Source organism: Chanos chanos, chromosome 5 (genome assembly GCF_902362185.1).
Source record: "Chanos chanos chromosome 5, fChaCha1.1, whole genome shotgun sequence".
Classification (NCBI taxonomy): domain Eukaryota; kingdom Metazoa; phylum Chordata; class Actinopteri; order Gonorynchiformes; family Chanidae; genus Chanos; species Chanos chanos.
The window spans coordinates 49265815-49280969 of NC_044499.1; the positions used below are offsets into that span (position 1 = coordinate 49265815).

At 43.2% G+C, this 15155-nt stretch overlaps 1 protein-coding gene across 1 annotated transcript in view; it reads left to right on the forward strand.

Annotated features, from left to right (window-relative positions):
* The window catches only part of meox1 (mesenchyme homeobox 1), a 6253-nt gene extending 5117 nt beyond the window's left edge, over window positions 1–1136 (forward strand). Inside the window, exons 2-3 of the mRNA XM_030775968.1 lie at window positions 1–160; window positions 1014–1136. The exon at window positions 1–160 is cut by the window's left edge and continues 13 nt beyond it. Of these exons, the coding sequence (XP_030631828.1) occupies window positions 1–160; window positions 1014–1136 (283 nt within the window). The remainder of the gene's footprint in view (window positions 161–1013) is intronic.
* Window positions 1137–15155: the final 14019 nt, after the last annotated feature.

Here is a 15155-nt window from a genome sequence, read left to right on the forward strand (position 1 = left end):
CAGCTTTAAGACTGACGCGAACTGCAAAGCCAGAAAGGAGCGGACGGCTTTCACCAAAGAGCAGCTTAGGGAACTGGAGGCAGAGTTCACCCACCACAACTACCTGACCCGGCTCCGTCGCTACGAGATCGCCGTCAATCTGGACCTCACAGAGAGACAGGTAAACCTCTTTCGTCTGCTCCGGGGCTTAAAAACCCGAACTCTGCTTTAAGTCCACTGCTCTACCAACTCACATTCGGTCCCTAAAATTTCAATGAATAAATTATACTTTTTCCTATAATTCTTTAACCTCCCATCCCATCCCACCCCACCCCCCCTCCTAAAAAATGGACCTAGCATCTGTTCCTCTGAATGTGTCTGAGAGATTTGTGGGTAAATGGAACTGAAGCCACTGCAGTCTCCCCATCACTCCCAGGTCTTTCCTTCAGTGGTCTTGGCTTTCGTTTTTGCTATGACCACACTCATCCTAGCCCTCGATGGCTTTCCCAGGCTTAAGCCACAAACACATGCCAGATCCCAGCAGTACTCCAGGCTTCTCCCCAATCCCTCTGCAACTCCGGCTCGACTTTTTCCGATGCATCCTACATTTCTTGGCTGCCTGCCTCTCCCCCAATCTCAAATAAATGAGTGGCAGACAGACTTTAAAAAAAAAAAAAAAAGAAAGGAAGAAAGAAAGAAAGAAAGAAAAAGCAAAAAAAAAAGAAAAAAAGATGAACTTAAAAATAGTGTGGGAACATTATCCATGTCCCTGTGTTTCCGTGGGGAATGGTGAGAGGGACGCACAAGGGGTCACAGATTTTGCCTCCTCTGCATTTAGATTTAAAAAAGAACCGCAGTGTATGTTAACTGTGAACCGACTGTGAAAATGTCCATCAGATGGGTGCCAGGGAAGTCCGAAAGCAAATTACAGTGTTCTTTTTTGTCCAGAACAGCATTTTTAAGGTGGTGTGGTCTCATTTACAGCTCATTTTCATCTCTCGTGTGTAATCTCTCTGACCTTTGTTCTCCTGCAGGTGAAAGTGTGGTTTCAGAACAGACGGATGAAGTGGAAGAGGGTAAAAGGTGGACAGCCAGCTTCTCCTCACGACCTGGAGATCGATGAGGTCGATTCAGCTGCGTCACCCAGCTCAGAGTAAGCGGTTTGAACTTCAGCTACTTTAAAAGAAAAACAAACAAACAAACAGACAAACAAAAAAACCCAGCCAGTGACACCGCATTGCATCCTGGGACTTTGCGGCTGTTGGGAGCAGAACCATGTGCGCCGCTTTTTAAAGGTTTTCCAAGAGTTTTCCTCATTCATCCAGACAGGCCGTCTCACAGGCCAGTTCCACTGGACCTTCTGTTGTTCCTATTGCTCGGATGGCCAGCGTCCACCGAAAAACGACCTTTGGTTTGGATGTGAATCTCCAAGTCAAAGAATGTGTCTCTTTAAACACCCATAAACTCAGTGACCAAGTGGAATTAAAGACTCTGGACTTCAATTTGAGACTTAACAAAATTCAAGGGCAGAAACAGTTCATGTCTATAAAGCGTTAGATGTTTTTTTTTTTTTTTTTTTTTGAGGTGGTGGTAACAGCTCCGTCCCCTTGACCGTGGCATAATGATTTGTGTCCGTTAGTGAATGAAGTCACACACACACGCACACACACACACACACACACACACACAAACACACACACTACAATGGTGGCTTCTGAAGCTTGACTCTAAGCACCTGCTGAATCTCCACAGACAGACAGTCTCAGGACCATCGCAGTGATCGCCAACCAACCACAAGTGCCTCGGTATCAAATGTCACTCTGTTTTTTGTTTTTTTTTAAAAATTTTTTAATTTTTATTTTAACTCCTGAGCGCTGTTGTCTGGGTGTTCTTAGAATATAAGTTTTTTTCCCCCTCCTCCCATTTTAACAATGATTTTGAAGTTTTTTGTACTTTTTCTTTTTTTAAACTTTGAATGAAAGCGATAAAACACAGATGTTGCATATTGAAAATCTGCAAACTGAAATAAATCACTTACAAAAAAAAAAAAAAAAATCTGGAGTGGTATTGTGATTTTTTTTTTTTTTTCCCAAAGCCACAGATCTTGAGTTATGATGTGAAAGACTACACAGAAACAATGTGGTTTAACGCTGATTCATTGTTAATGCCTTGACGTTGACTCTATCTCGGTCTCCCTGCTAGGACTACATTGTCCAAAAAATTTTACGAACGTATATAGAGTATCAAATCCTTAAGTAAATTAAATTTTCAGTTCATTTCACATAGTCAGTACAGCCTAAGATTGAATGTATGCGGTTTAGGTATAATAAATATCCTTTACATTTTCTACTGTGTTTGTGTGGAGTCAGCGGTAGGGGTTTGTAAAGACCACGTCCTAAACAGAGAGCCGTTGCCGTAATTCACCGTTACGCCCGCCGCGACCTGCTCCAGATCGTTTTCAGGTGTAAGAGTCCGCGTCTTACATTTCTGACAACAGGTTTTTTGAAGATAATCGAGTCTGAAACTCTTCTGTGTGCCAGTGGAGAGGACAATGGATAGAGCGTCTGGTGTCTAGTTTTGAATGCTGGCAACCGACTCGGTAACTGCTGCATTCGAAATGAACTCGTCAGCCTCTTTATGCATTTTTCATAACACCAACTGTCAGTCAGCGTTCGTAAAGACAAATAGCCCAAGGGCTCTCTCTTCGTGTACCTGATCTCTGAATTTCTGATGGTGCAATTTTGGCCTCCAATCTACACTTGGCCCCCAAACTATTTTTGGCGGAAGCATCTGGATGTGTGTAAAAATTGATCTCATTCGGGAATGGAACTCAGACAAAAAAGAAAAAAAAAAAAAAACCCAATGAGGGGGCCCATTGCACCAGAAGTCTGGAGGCTGACCACTGGAGCAACGCTGACAAAAAAAAAAAAAAGAAAAAAAAAAAAAAAAAACGGGGTGGAAATAATAGGTGGGTATGGCTGAAAAGACGACTTCTCAAGTACAGGATGTTGTTGTAGCAGGTAGCCAGTCATCCAATTTCCTGCTTCCTTAAGAAAACAGTGCTAAAACAACCAGGGTCCAAGCACTCACAATGGTAAGCTTGTGCCGCGGCCAGCCAGCAACACAAAGCCTGGAGAGGTTAGTGGCCTCTGGACTGGGCCTGGGGTGGAGAATCGGCTCCATACACACCCACTGCAGGGGCTGAAGCTTACAGTACCGCTGACCCCCATCCCGCCGCAGCTGTTTACGGGCCCATCCTTCACCATTTCCCTTACATTCCACTCTTATGAGAACTATTACTGTATTAGCGCTAATAGCCGTAAAAATAAACCGAAACATATAAACCGCAATTATAGGATTAGGGCCGGCTAATAAAAAAAAAAAAAAGGCACTCCACAGAATGGTAGTTCATTTACACCTCTGACGTTTTATATTCAATAAACCAGGTCGGACAAAATCGCGACCGGCTTTGTTTTCGAGAGGAAAGTTCGATTTGGACACGTTTGATGAAAAGGTATTGAACAAGGAAGTAATGTTTTTTTTTTCTGTTTTGTTGTTTATTTACATTCAGATATTGATCCAGAAAACACTAGGAATTAAAAAGCCAGAAACAAAAACTGTAGGTTTCCTGCACTGAGAAATATCAATTACGTACAGCTTGAAATTGTAGGAGACAAACAGCGGTAAGCAAACTTCCCCTATGAATAACTTCTTTTGCACAGTAGACATCACCCAGTGGAAACAAAGCACCACAAAGACAGTAAGAGAAAAGTGGTTTGATCCACAAATCAGAAAACACTGGTAGCTCTGGGTGATTTTGGGCAGTTCTTGGTTGACAGCGATAGTTAAATAAATAGACTGGCTGAGTCATCTCATATGAGGACAGAGACAGAGCAGTTTGATCCATCTCAAACCAGTTTATGATGGTGAAAGCAGATTTCACTCAGGGACATTCTTTAAATAACTTGCAACTTCAAGCTTTGTGAAAATGACCTTTCAGCGGCCAGTAACTGAGCAAACGCACAAACGCACACGCACACACACACACACACATACAGCCACAACCAAAGAGCGTACAGTTACACGCACACCCTCGTACCCACCCACACACCCATACACAGACTTACAGACACACACACACACACACGTAAACACACAAACAGGCACACACACGCACACACAGACACACACACAAACAGACACACACACAAAAACAAAGAAACCCAGCCACACATACAGTCACACAAACCCTCATACATGCGCTACCCCACCCCATCCCGCCCCCGACCCCCTGTCCCGGGATCCACATTACCCTAAGAACCCAACCCTGAAAAACAAACTTGTAGGAAAGAAAATGTTTTAACATTGTGAACGGGAGGTCACATATCGACTAACAGTATTTCACTCTCAGTAGGCACTCAATACGAAGCAGGGTTATACTAACAATAACGGGAGACTTTTATTTTGAAGATGTTTGGTGTGAAGCCAGCAGGAGCAGGGCAGGAGCGAGGCTTTGATGGATAGCCGGAGGTGTGCAGGTCAGGCCCGAGAGTGGACTGGTGAAATGAAAGCCTGTCCTACTGGCCCTGCTCTCTATGCTGTGGTCCATCTGCGTGATGTTATTGTTTACTAAGGCAATATTTCACGATGACATCAAAGTCCTCTGACCCCCACGGCCTCCCACTATAACAATAACACCAAGGACATGGCAGGGAATATTCTAAAGACAACAATCACCTCTCATCGTCTCAAATGTGTCGAGCATGATATGAAAACATTAGAGCTGAGTACAACCTGCATTTGTCTTGAATAACCATGTGGCCCATTCTTTTATCACAGAGTACTACACAGTAAAATAAAGTGTCTGTCTATCTATCTATCTATCTATCTATCTATCTATCTATCTATCTATCTGTCTGTTTGTCTGTCTATCTATCTATCTATCTATCTTTCTATCTATCTATCTGTCTATCTGTCTGTCTATCTATCTGTCTGTCTGTCTATCTCTCTGTCTGTCTATCTATCTATCTATCTATCTATCTATCTGTCTATCTATCTATCTATCTATCTATCTATCTATCTATCTGTCTGTCTACCTGTCTTTCTACATGTTTAAAGGGCATTAATGGTTTGTGTGTTTGGTTCAAGGCTTGAGGTTTGATATGTATTGAGAACTTGGCAATGCAGAAAGCTACACATCAGTTGTGCTGTAATTTTCACGTTGGTAATCACAGATGGCAACACAGATTACTTCATTACTCTAATCCCTGAGAAACATACATACAGGTAGCTCAGAGATTCTTCAAGCTCTTGCCTGATTAATGAGCGCAAAAAAAAAAAAAGGAGATTTATGGTCATCGTACGCTTATACTTTTGTATCAGAGACATCCATCCCAGACACTCATTCACCCCCTCACTCTCTCCTTTTCTCTCACTCTCATGCATTGTGTCTGAGGCCCACAGAGGCTGGGCTTCATCAGACCAACGAGCCCCCAGGTCTTCTTCCACCTCCCTGTCCCCCACTTTTTTTTTCTTTTATCCTCATGTTGTTTTAGGCCACCTGCAAATTTATTCCTCCATCTACCCACATCTGTCTGCCCCCCCCCCTCACCCCCCACCCCCTTACACAGAGAAGAAGCTGAGGACAGGAAACATGTGATGGCTTCCGCACATCCTCCCAAGACGGCCATTGCACTGAAGAGAAACTATAAGAAAAATGTGCGTGTCTGTGTCTGTGTGTGTACGTGTGTGTGTATACATGTGTCGGTGTGTGAGTGTGTGTTGCATGTGCAAATGTGTATGTGTGTATCTTTGTATGTGTGACAGAGAGATGCAGAAAGAGAGAGAGAGAGAGAGAGAAAGAGAGAGAGAGAGAGAGAGAGAGGGAGAGAGAGAGAGAGAGAGGGAGACTCTGTTCCAGTATGTATGTACATAGGATGTGGTCCATGAGAATGCCCTGTTTCCCAAAACTCCAATAATGATTAGTGAGACTCCAAGGGAACGTAAATCTTGCAATTCCATTGCACAATCAGTCAAGACGGGGCTGGGTTGCGCAGCAATAGTTTAAATTATGCAGGACTTCCTCCAAACCCTCCCGTTCTGCTTCTTTTAGTTTAGAGGATAGCAGGAGCTTTGCACGAGCAGATAAAAGAGAGAACTCCCTGTTGTTTTTAAATCCGATTGAAGTCTGATTTAGCCTGCTTTGCTGTGTGCTATAGGGTTAGCATTCTCACCCAGCTGGGCAAAGAGGACACGGAAACCCTGATTCTTTTGTCTTTCTTTTTCCCTCTCCTCTTAACATGAGGGAGCTGTCCAAACGTGAAATCAGTAGCCAAAGTCAAAATGACTTTGAATGAAGGAATTTATTACAGAGAGAGAATGTGATTAAATCTCGGAAAGAGAGATGGATAAAGTGAAAGAGGGCGTAATTAAAGGTCGATGCCTCTTTGGTTTAGATTTGGTAGCACGAAAGTCATCTCTCGTATGCTCAAATCGTTTCGCATTAATGATCGCAAAGTTCTCTAAAACGAATAAAAGAGCTCATGTCACTCTGACCCGAGACCCAATATTGTTTTATTAAAACGAAATTATGACTAAGTAAACGTCAACCACTTGGTATGTTTGGGCTAGACTGACAGACGATATTTCAAACCGGAGTTACAGATGGGAGGCTTCTCTCTCAGAACTTTCCGGAGACTTATTATTGTACTTCAAGAGACACAAGCCTCACTCAGGGGCTTCAGGGCCCACAGACGGATTTCATCGGGCAAAGCTTCAGAGGTGAAACGAGAGAAGTAAGGTTTTAGTAGGTCTGGAATGGAGTAGGCCAGTGGACACATCCGTCAGCACCACTCTCTCTCTCTCTCTCTCTCTCTCTCTCTCTCTCTCTCTCTCTCTCTCTCTGTCTCTCAGTATCACCCACCCCCCACCTCCCCAAATACCTCAGCCTCTGAGGTGTCACAATAGGCAGACGGCAGTCTACCCAACAAAAGGAGCACTGTCTGTTCTTCTCAACTGACCCACAGTCTGCTGCTGCAGTTTAATGTCCACAACAATCGCTTCTGGCAGGTAAAGGTAATGCTCTGGAGGAAACCCAGCAATGTGAAACAAGATCATGTTGGACCTCTATCGCCACACCGATGGAATTTCTTTTTTTCTTTTTTTTTTGTTCTTCTTCTTCTTTTTCTTTTTGCTACAGCAAAAGAGCTAAACGATCAATAAAAGCTACTGTGAATTAGCTTCATTTTTATTGCACCTTATTAATACCAAAGCTCTGGGTTTTTTAAGTCTATAAAGGGGCCAGATATAGATGCAAGATACACAAGGAAACATTTTTCAAATTCTAAATATATATATATATATATATATATATATATATATATATATATATATAAAATCAGTCTGGGTATTTGGGGGAGAGTTACAGTTTAGAGCTGGATGTCTCCAAGAAACCTGAATCCAGGGCATTTTATATCAAGGCTTTGAACCAGGGCAAGGAACGAAAACGAAAACCAGAAACAATTGATGTTTCGCTAGAAACAAAGATGAAATCACAAATTTCATATTTTTTAATGTTCTGGAACAGAGGTAACCGGTTAATAACATTATTATTTCATTCTTTTATTGATTACAACAAATTAAAATATTTTCTGCCTGCAGTAATTTTGGTGTGGAGTTTCCTTCCTGTTTTCCTCTGAATGTCACTCATGTCTTTGGATAGCGGACATAAATTTACCAGTGGCAGGCGGTAATATAGCATGAAAGTGAAATGTGGTTAGGTCTCCCTGTTTGCAACCAGACGAGGTAAATATTATGCTATGCACCTTATAAAATGTTGGTTTTAAACATCAACTTCATCGATATTTGATATATAAGCTACCATGTAAAGAGAACTAGTGTTGGAAATAGCTAGCTAGCTCCAGTTCGGCTAAACATAATGTGCCCCGCATAGCCTATTAGCAAGCTTGTTAACCGCGCCGTTAAAATGACATAGTTTCTCATTTTTGCTATTTAAATGTTTGTGTTTAGATGGGACGGCATCGAGAAAACCCAGTGCATCAACATTTTTCTTTTGACCCTTCAACCAATAAGTCTATATTCAAAATTGAGGAATTGTTGTTGTTAAATACACCAAAGTTGTCTAAGTGCCCAGCAGGCCTGACACATTAGGAGATGTTTGCTTGGAGCTTGTGGCCGTTAATTGCAGACGTTTTCATTAATGGAGGACTCTGGCTTCAGAGTGAGACTGGGCTCTACATAAACTTGAATAAACTTGAAGACTACGTGGAGAGGCCGCCTCATCCTAGGCATCAGTGTGCAATAGGCCAGTGAAGGGCGTACTGTGTTGAGAACATTGTCTGTGAGGGAACTTACAGAAAAGACATATGGATGCCTACATATCATCTGTTGTACGGGAAGTGTTGAACGTTTTTTGTAATGTTTTGCGGCATTAGTGATAAAGACTGTAGTGTATTATATCTATCAACAGACATCTTTATACCATCCAAAAGATACATATTGTTACGTCACACAGCCATAACTGCAATGTTATCAACCAGTATTTCCTTCCGCCCCAACCCGGTTCCAGAACATTCTGAGATGGAACGCAAACCAGAAACGTTGAAATACCAATTCTGCTCAGAACAAGCCGATTGAAAAAAATCTGTTTTGAAGCCCTGCTTTATATGTATATATACACACATACATACACACACACACACACACACACACACACACACACACACACACATATATATATATATATATATATATATATATATATATATATACGAGGTGTGGCTATTTAATAATGAGACTAAAGCTGTAATTCAATTGTAATGATTGTTCAATAGCAGTTTAATAACCGTAATAATGACTGTTTAACAACAGTCTCTTAATTAATGGTGACCATTACTGCAATCATTCTGATGCTGAGTCAGCAATCATTTCGAACTAAAGATGCGAGCGGATTGAAACTTTCGAGGGTTGTTTATGTTTATTCAGGGTGAATGGATACCACGAGGTTTGTGCATACGTGGTGTGGCTTAATTGACATAAGCTCAGTCTTGTTTTTTAATAGCCACACCTCGTGTATGTATATATATATATACATGTATATACATTTACATACACACACACACACACACACACATATATGTAAATATATTACATACATATATTTACAATTTTACCATTAGAAGTATCTGCCAAATGAAACTGTGAAAATCAAAACATAACTAGAAACAATGCTTTGTGATTGGTTTGTTTCATTCAGAGGTGGCTTAGCTACCAGCCAAATGCCTAGACACAGTGTTGGGTTGACATGTACATGTCATGTCATGACAAGGGTGAGTCTGGAGATTTATTGGAATCCCTGTTCCTTACAAAAGCAGCAGGAGATGATCTCAAAGCTGATCCCAGATCAGCCAGGTGATGTCTTATGGTTCCAGAGCGGTAGACTTCGGAGTGGGACTGCTGATCTCTGTGTCAGGTGAGATAAGGTAAAACAATGTTTTCTTCCTCATGGTCCTGTAGACAGGGACACTGAACTCTTGTGGGAGGTGTGAATCCAGACTGAACAGATGCAGAGGTAACCTGAAGGACATTCATATCAGGGCCATGGAGCAGTGTTCTCTTTTGAGTGATTCTGGGTCAAAGCCATTTGTATCCATAAGGCATAGAATTTTCCTCTCTAGGGAACAGAGATGTTAGAAACCACTTCCCTTGAGACACCAGGCAGGAACACCACAGAGTAAAATGAAGAGCTGACCTTGATCCATCTTAAGAGGAGTGGAAATTTTGTCCTTACACAAATCTGCAACACTTCTTTATCAGAAATACAGAGTTTGATTTTTTTTGACGGCTGAGATGACAAGAGCAAAACAAGGTGAGTGATGTATGAACCTCGCAAGCTGTTGACACAAAGGCAGATGGAGAGAGTGTGTGTACACACACATGTGCGGACTGAACGGATGAGTGGGGAGTGTGTGGTCTTTCTCTCAATGTAAACTTAAAATAACATCAATTGTGGAAGAGTTATCCATACATTTCGAATGGATGGTGAAATAATTTAAAACTCCTTTTGTGGCAAGAGAGTGGACCCCCTCCCTCTCCACATTTTAAAAAACACTAAGAAATATTGGATATTTGCCTGTTATATGCTCGCTCGCTCTCTCTCTCTCTCTCTCTCTCTCTCTCTCTCTCTCTTTATTTCTCTCTTCTCTGTTTGCTTGTTTGATCTGTGGTTTAGTTGAACAAGCGGACAGAGAAGTGTTGTTAGTCTGTGTGAGCTTAGATTTTGAAGCCAGTAAAACATGGGAACCACCAGCAAAGATGTGCTTCATTCCTTTATCCGAATTGTCATGATCTGGGAATAACTAGAGGTTGGATCTCTGGATTTGGTACTGAGGACAGGCAAACCAAAGTCTGGGAAAATCTGGACAACACTAGTTATCCTCCAGAGAGATCTTGCTTTTCCAACACACTACCCCCTCTCTCCCTCTCTCTGCACCCTCCCTCTCTCTCTCTCTCTCTCTCTCTCTCTCTCTCTCTCTCTCTCTCTTGCCTGGTGCTGTACAAACTCTAAAATTCCCTCACAAACTTTATGTGCCTGCAGTTTAGAAACTGGCTTTTTAATTTATGAATCTGAAAGAGCCGAGTGTAAAATGTTTTGTTGTTTTGCTTTTTGCTTATCATTAATCCACGAGTTATTGAGTTACACGCGTGTGACGTTTCCGCAACACTCGGTAAAGTTAAGCATTTCAGTCCCTATCTGAGATGTATTTTGCAGATTAAATGAGAGTGAGGAGTGTATGTGTGGGGTTTCGATTGCAACACACTTCTGTCACTTGTGTGGCACAGTTTGTACGATTCTTTCCTTCTGCAGGGCCCTGTACTGATGCTTTCCTGGTCTGGTACATCTTCCTCTCACGTCATTCATCTTTTTCCTTCACCTCTTCAAATGACACGCCTGAGTCCTGCTGGGTCCCTTACCAAATATTTCTACATGTAAATCTCTCATGAACTTTATTGTTACCATTTAACTGAAAAAAGTGACCTTTTTTTTTGTTTTGTTTTTTTTTTTTTTTTTAAAAATCATCTAATCATTTATTTGGAAGTGTAATGACAACTTAATGTTACATTTGATTATGGGGAAAACCCTTCAACTCTTGAAGTGTTTGCTCAAGACAGTTCTGGTGTGAACATGTGTGTCAGTGTGAATCAGTATCAAAGGACCCTTCAGTTTCTGGGTTGATGCCTTACGCATTATTCAGCCCAGATGGGCCATGGGAAGGTTTCAGAGAGGGGAAGTATGCTTCATGCAAGAGCTCCATCCAGGAAAAAAAAAAAAAAAAACCCAAAAAAACTGCGCACATTGTAAACTCTCACACATATTGACACACAGACAAGTCCTCTTTTAGACAGGCATTATGCTTGATTGGAGGAGATGCGGTGAATATTTCACAGCCGTTGATCTGAGAAGCAGAGGAGATTCTGAAGTACATCTTTACACAGGATATTAAGCAGTGTCCATATATGATTAGACACGCTGTCCAGAGCAGAATGTTTCGACAAAACAAAAACAGAACAAGCAAACAAACAAACAAACAAACAAACAAAAACAAAAAGAAAAGACAGGAAAAGATGGTAAATCACCTATTCTCTCCCAGTCTGTATTTGTTCTGCTCCGCTAATACAAAGCTACGCTGTGTCATTTTTAAAGGGCTGCAGCCCTCAGGTATTCAGCACACAGACACAAACACGAGACCAGATCCATCACAGAAGGAGCCAAAGCAGTCACGAATTGCCCATGCTCCCAGGTCTACAAACCCAGCTCCCTCCCTCTTTCACTCTCCGCCCCCGCACGCTGACTCCAACTCCCATCAGGCCCTTGGGAGGGTGGGGTGGTGGGGGTTTTTTTGGGGGGGGGGGGTGCGGCGGGGGCCCGAGTCGTGGCGTGACAGACCGGGATTTCGACAGCCCCCACTTTATTCTTCTCTTTCCTGCGCTGTCTTTCATCAGGGCTGCTCTCTCCAGGGCTTGGGGTGGTGGGGGGAGGGGGGGGGGGGGGCGTCAGGTTTCGGGCCTCAGCCTCCGTCCAGTCCGCCGCGTGTGGGAGGATGATTTTTAACACATGGACCCGAGTCCACAAAAAAACAATGGAGGTCCTGTCAGTGTCGGCTCCCCTGACGGGGACGTCGGGGTGGTGATGTCACGGAGCTCTGCTCCAGTCCAGTCCACTGATGACTCGCCGCCTTGCCCCGCCTATCGAACGCTGGCTCTAATTAACACCTGCCTCCACAAGCATACCCCCTCTCCTCAATCCCCCCTTCTTCCCCACACACACACACACACACACACACACCCAGCCCTCCTCCTCCTCCTCCTCTTCCCAGAGTAAGCCGTTTGGTCTGCGATGGATTGGATTCAGCCGTCGGGATTAGTGGCTGAGGGGTGATAATGCCGGGCCTTCCTATGTCCCTCACGTCTGTGGGACACAGAACCGCTTTCGCATCGTTCAGACACCTTCGGGTCTCTCACGCTAAAGCCGCCAGACGCTGCTCTTGTGTGTGTGGGCGCGCTGCGTTGGCATTTTGGTTGGCAAGGATCCATAACCTTGAGTTCACGACGAGAGCTCAGGCAATAAAGCAATTATAGAGCCATGCTTAAGATTACATCAGTGCGAAAAAAGGAATTTTCTTTTCTTTTTTTTTATATGTTTTTGTGTCATTTTTCCCATATTACCAAAAACTACATATACATATATAAAGCTTCTTATTTCAGCTTTTTATTTTATGTATGAAATAGGGAGTTGAGTCAAAAAACGATTTCCATAAAGTGCGTATTTTTACAACCAGAAAATACTGAAACTATGACGGTGAAACAGAAGCTTTGCCTTCGTCAAAACAAAAAAAAAAAAAAAAGAGGATGTACTCTAAGGTTTTTCCTTGGAAAAAAGGGGAGGAATGTGAAATGTCAGTCAACAAATCTAATTAATATCAGTCCCTGTCTCCCAGGCATGTTACATATCTGCCTCTGTGTGCCTGTCCTATCCAAATGGAAAGCCTGTGACTTTGGCCAGGCCCTCTCACCGTCCCGAATGACACAGCGGACCTGCAGACACACACCCGGTGTGCCAGAGGAGGACCACAAAGGAAAACAACATTTGGAGGTGAAGCAGGAGTCTGGAGCGCTCCTAATGAGTCACGTGTAGAATGATGTTTAAAGGGAAAGTGAAAAAGACAGAAGGAGTGTGCAAGTGGTTAAACTTAGTCACACGTGGATACGTAGAGTATGCACACACACACACACACACACACACACACACACACACACGCACACACACACACACGCCCACACCCACAGAGATACACACACAGTCTCTCTCTCCCCTTTACACACACTCTCTGTAACTCTCTCTCTCTCTCTCTCTCTCTCTCTCTCTCTCACAAACACACACACGCACACACACACACACGCACACGCACACACACACACACACACACACGTATGCATAGACACACATGCCCACACCCACACCCACAGAGATACACACACAGTCTCTCTCTCCCCTTTACACACACTTTCTCTAACTCTCTCTCTCTCTCTCTCTCTCACACACACATACGCACATGCACGCACGCACACACACACACACACACACACCAGTCAGGCTTGAGGAAACTAGGTAAGAAATTCATCAACAGGATCTAGTGCTGTATGTTGATATTGTTAGCGTTGGTTGAGTTATTGTTTGTTTCCAGAGGCTCCCCACCCATTGACCTGAATATTACCCAATCCACTAACAACACAAAGAGCAATGCTGGGAGATCTCCCACAACCCTCACGCCCCAACCTCAGCCTGCTTAGAGGAAGTGTGTGGGGAGAGCTTTCTTTGGCCATATTGTTTCTTCTTTTGTGTGTGAAAATATTTTGATTGCTGTTCAACATTTTAAATGATAATGATATTGGAAGGATCCTTTGCTTTTACAGATGTCGGTAAGCAAAACTGGCTTGGAAAAAAGTGCTATACGCAGTGAGATAGAGAGATGTAGGAGAGGAGCGCCATGCTGACGGACTCCAGTCAGGAGAAACAACAGAGAAACAAAAATGACAGACAGCCCAGTTACAAACTGTACTTGGATTCACACAGTGTTTGGGGAAAACACATCAACACCAAAAAAAAGGACAAATATAGAAGGTTTAATGTTGTTTGGACACACATAACTTTTCCCACAATAGTTCTAGCTGGGAATTTCAAAAAAATCTATTAAAAATGTTATTTCTGCCCGAAGAGTTGCCAAAAGATTGAGGATTCCAAAATATTTTATTTGTCGCTCAGCTTGCTTGGCTACAAATGAAAAATCATTGTTCTTGTCTATCTTCAAAAAAAAAGACGATTCGTCAAATCCAGCGTCAGAAATGACGCACACTCTTCAGTCATTTGGGCTTTCTTTTTTTTCGTTTGTTCCTCAGATCAGTAGACAGACAAAAAGAAAAAAAAAAAAAAGAATCCATAACTTGAGACAGTGAAGCAGCGGAAACGATCGGAGCCTGAAAACAGCTGGGTGTAGATGCGCCTGGCTTTCCCGCTTAATCCAGTGCCACAGTAGGGCGCTCTTTGATGAACACGAGCCTTTAATTCTTATCACAGAACAGAGGGAATCAAATGTTTGACTCCTCCTAGCGATCCACCGCTTTCTCCCCTTTTTCCTCCACCCGCCGAGTCGGCGAGAGCTCTCCTCTCTTCTCCACCCTGTCACCTGCTCTTACTCTCCTCATCCATACAAATTCGAGACAGGAAATCCAGACCTTACAGCGATTACGCTGAAATTTGCCTCAGTCTGAGAGGGGAGTCTCTCCAGCATCCAGGAGTCCGGGCGCGTTCGGCTCTTGGGGCGTTTGGGTGTAAGCTGACTCCGTCCAGGCTATCGGCTTTCAGCGTTTGGCCTCCGACTTTTAACAGCGCGGTCCATCATAGCAAAACACGGCAGCGGCGATTCTGCTTGCCCCTCTCCAGAGCCCGCGGCCTGCTGATAAACCCAGCTTCCACCTGCAGGTGTCAGAGCCTTCTCTCCTCTCTCTCTCTTTCTCTCTTTCTCTCCCCCTCTTTTCACAACTACACCCCCCCCCCACAGACACACACACACACTGCCCTCTTTTCGCCTTACTTTCCC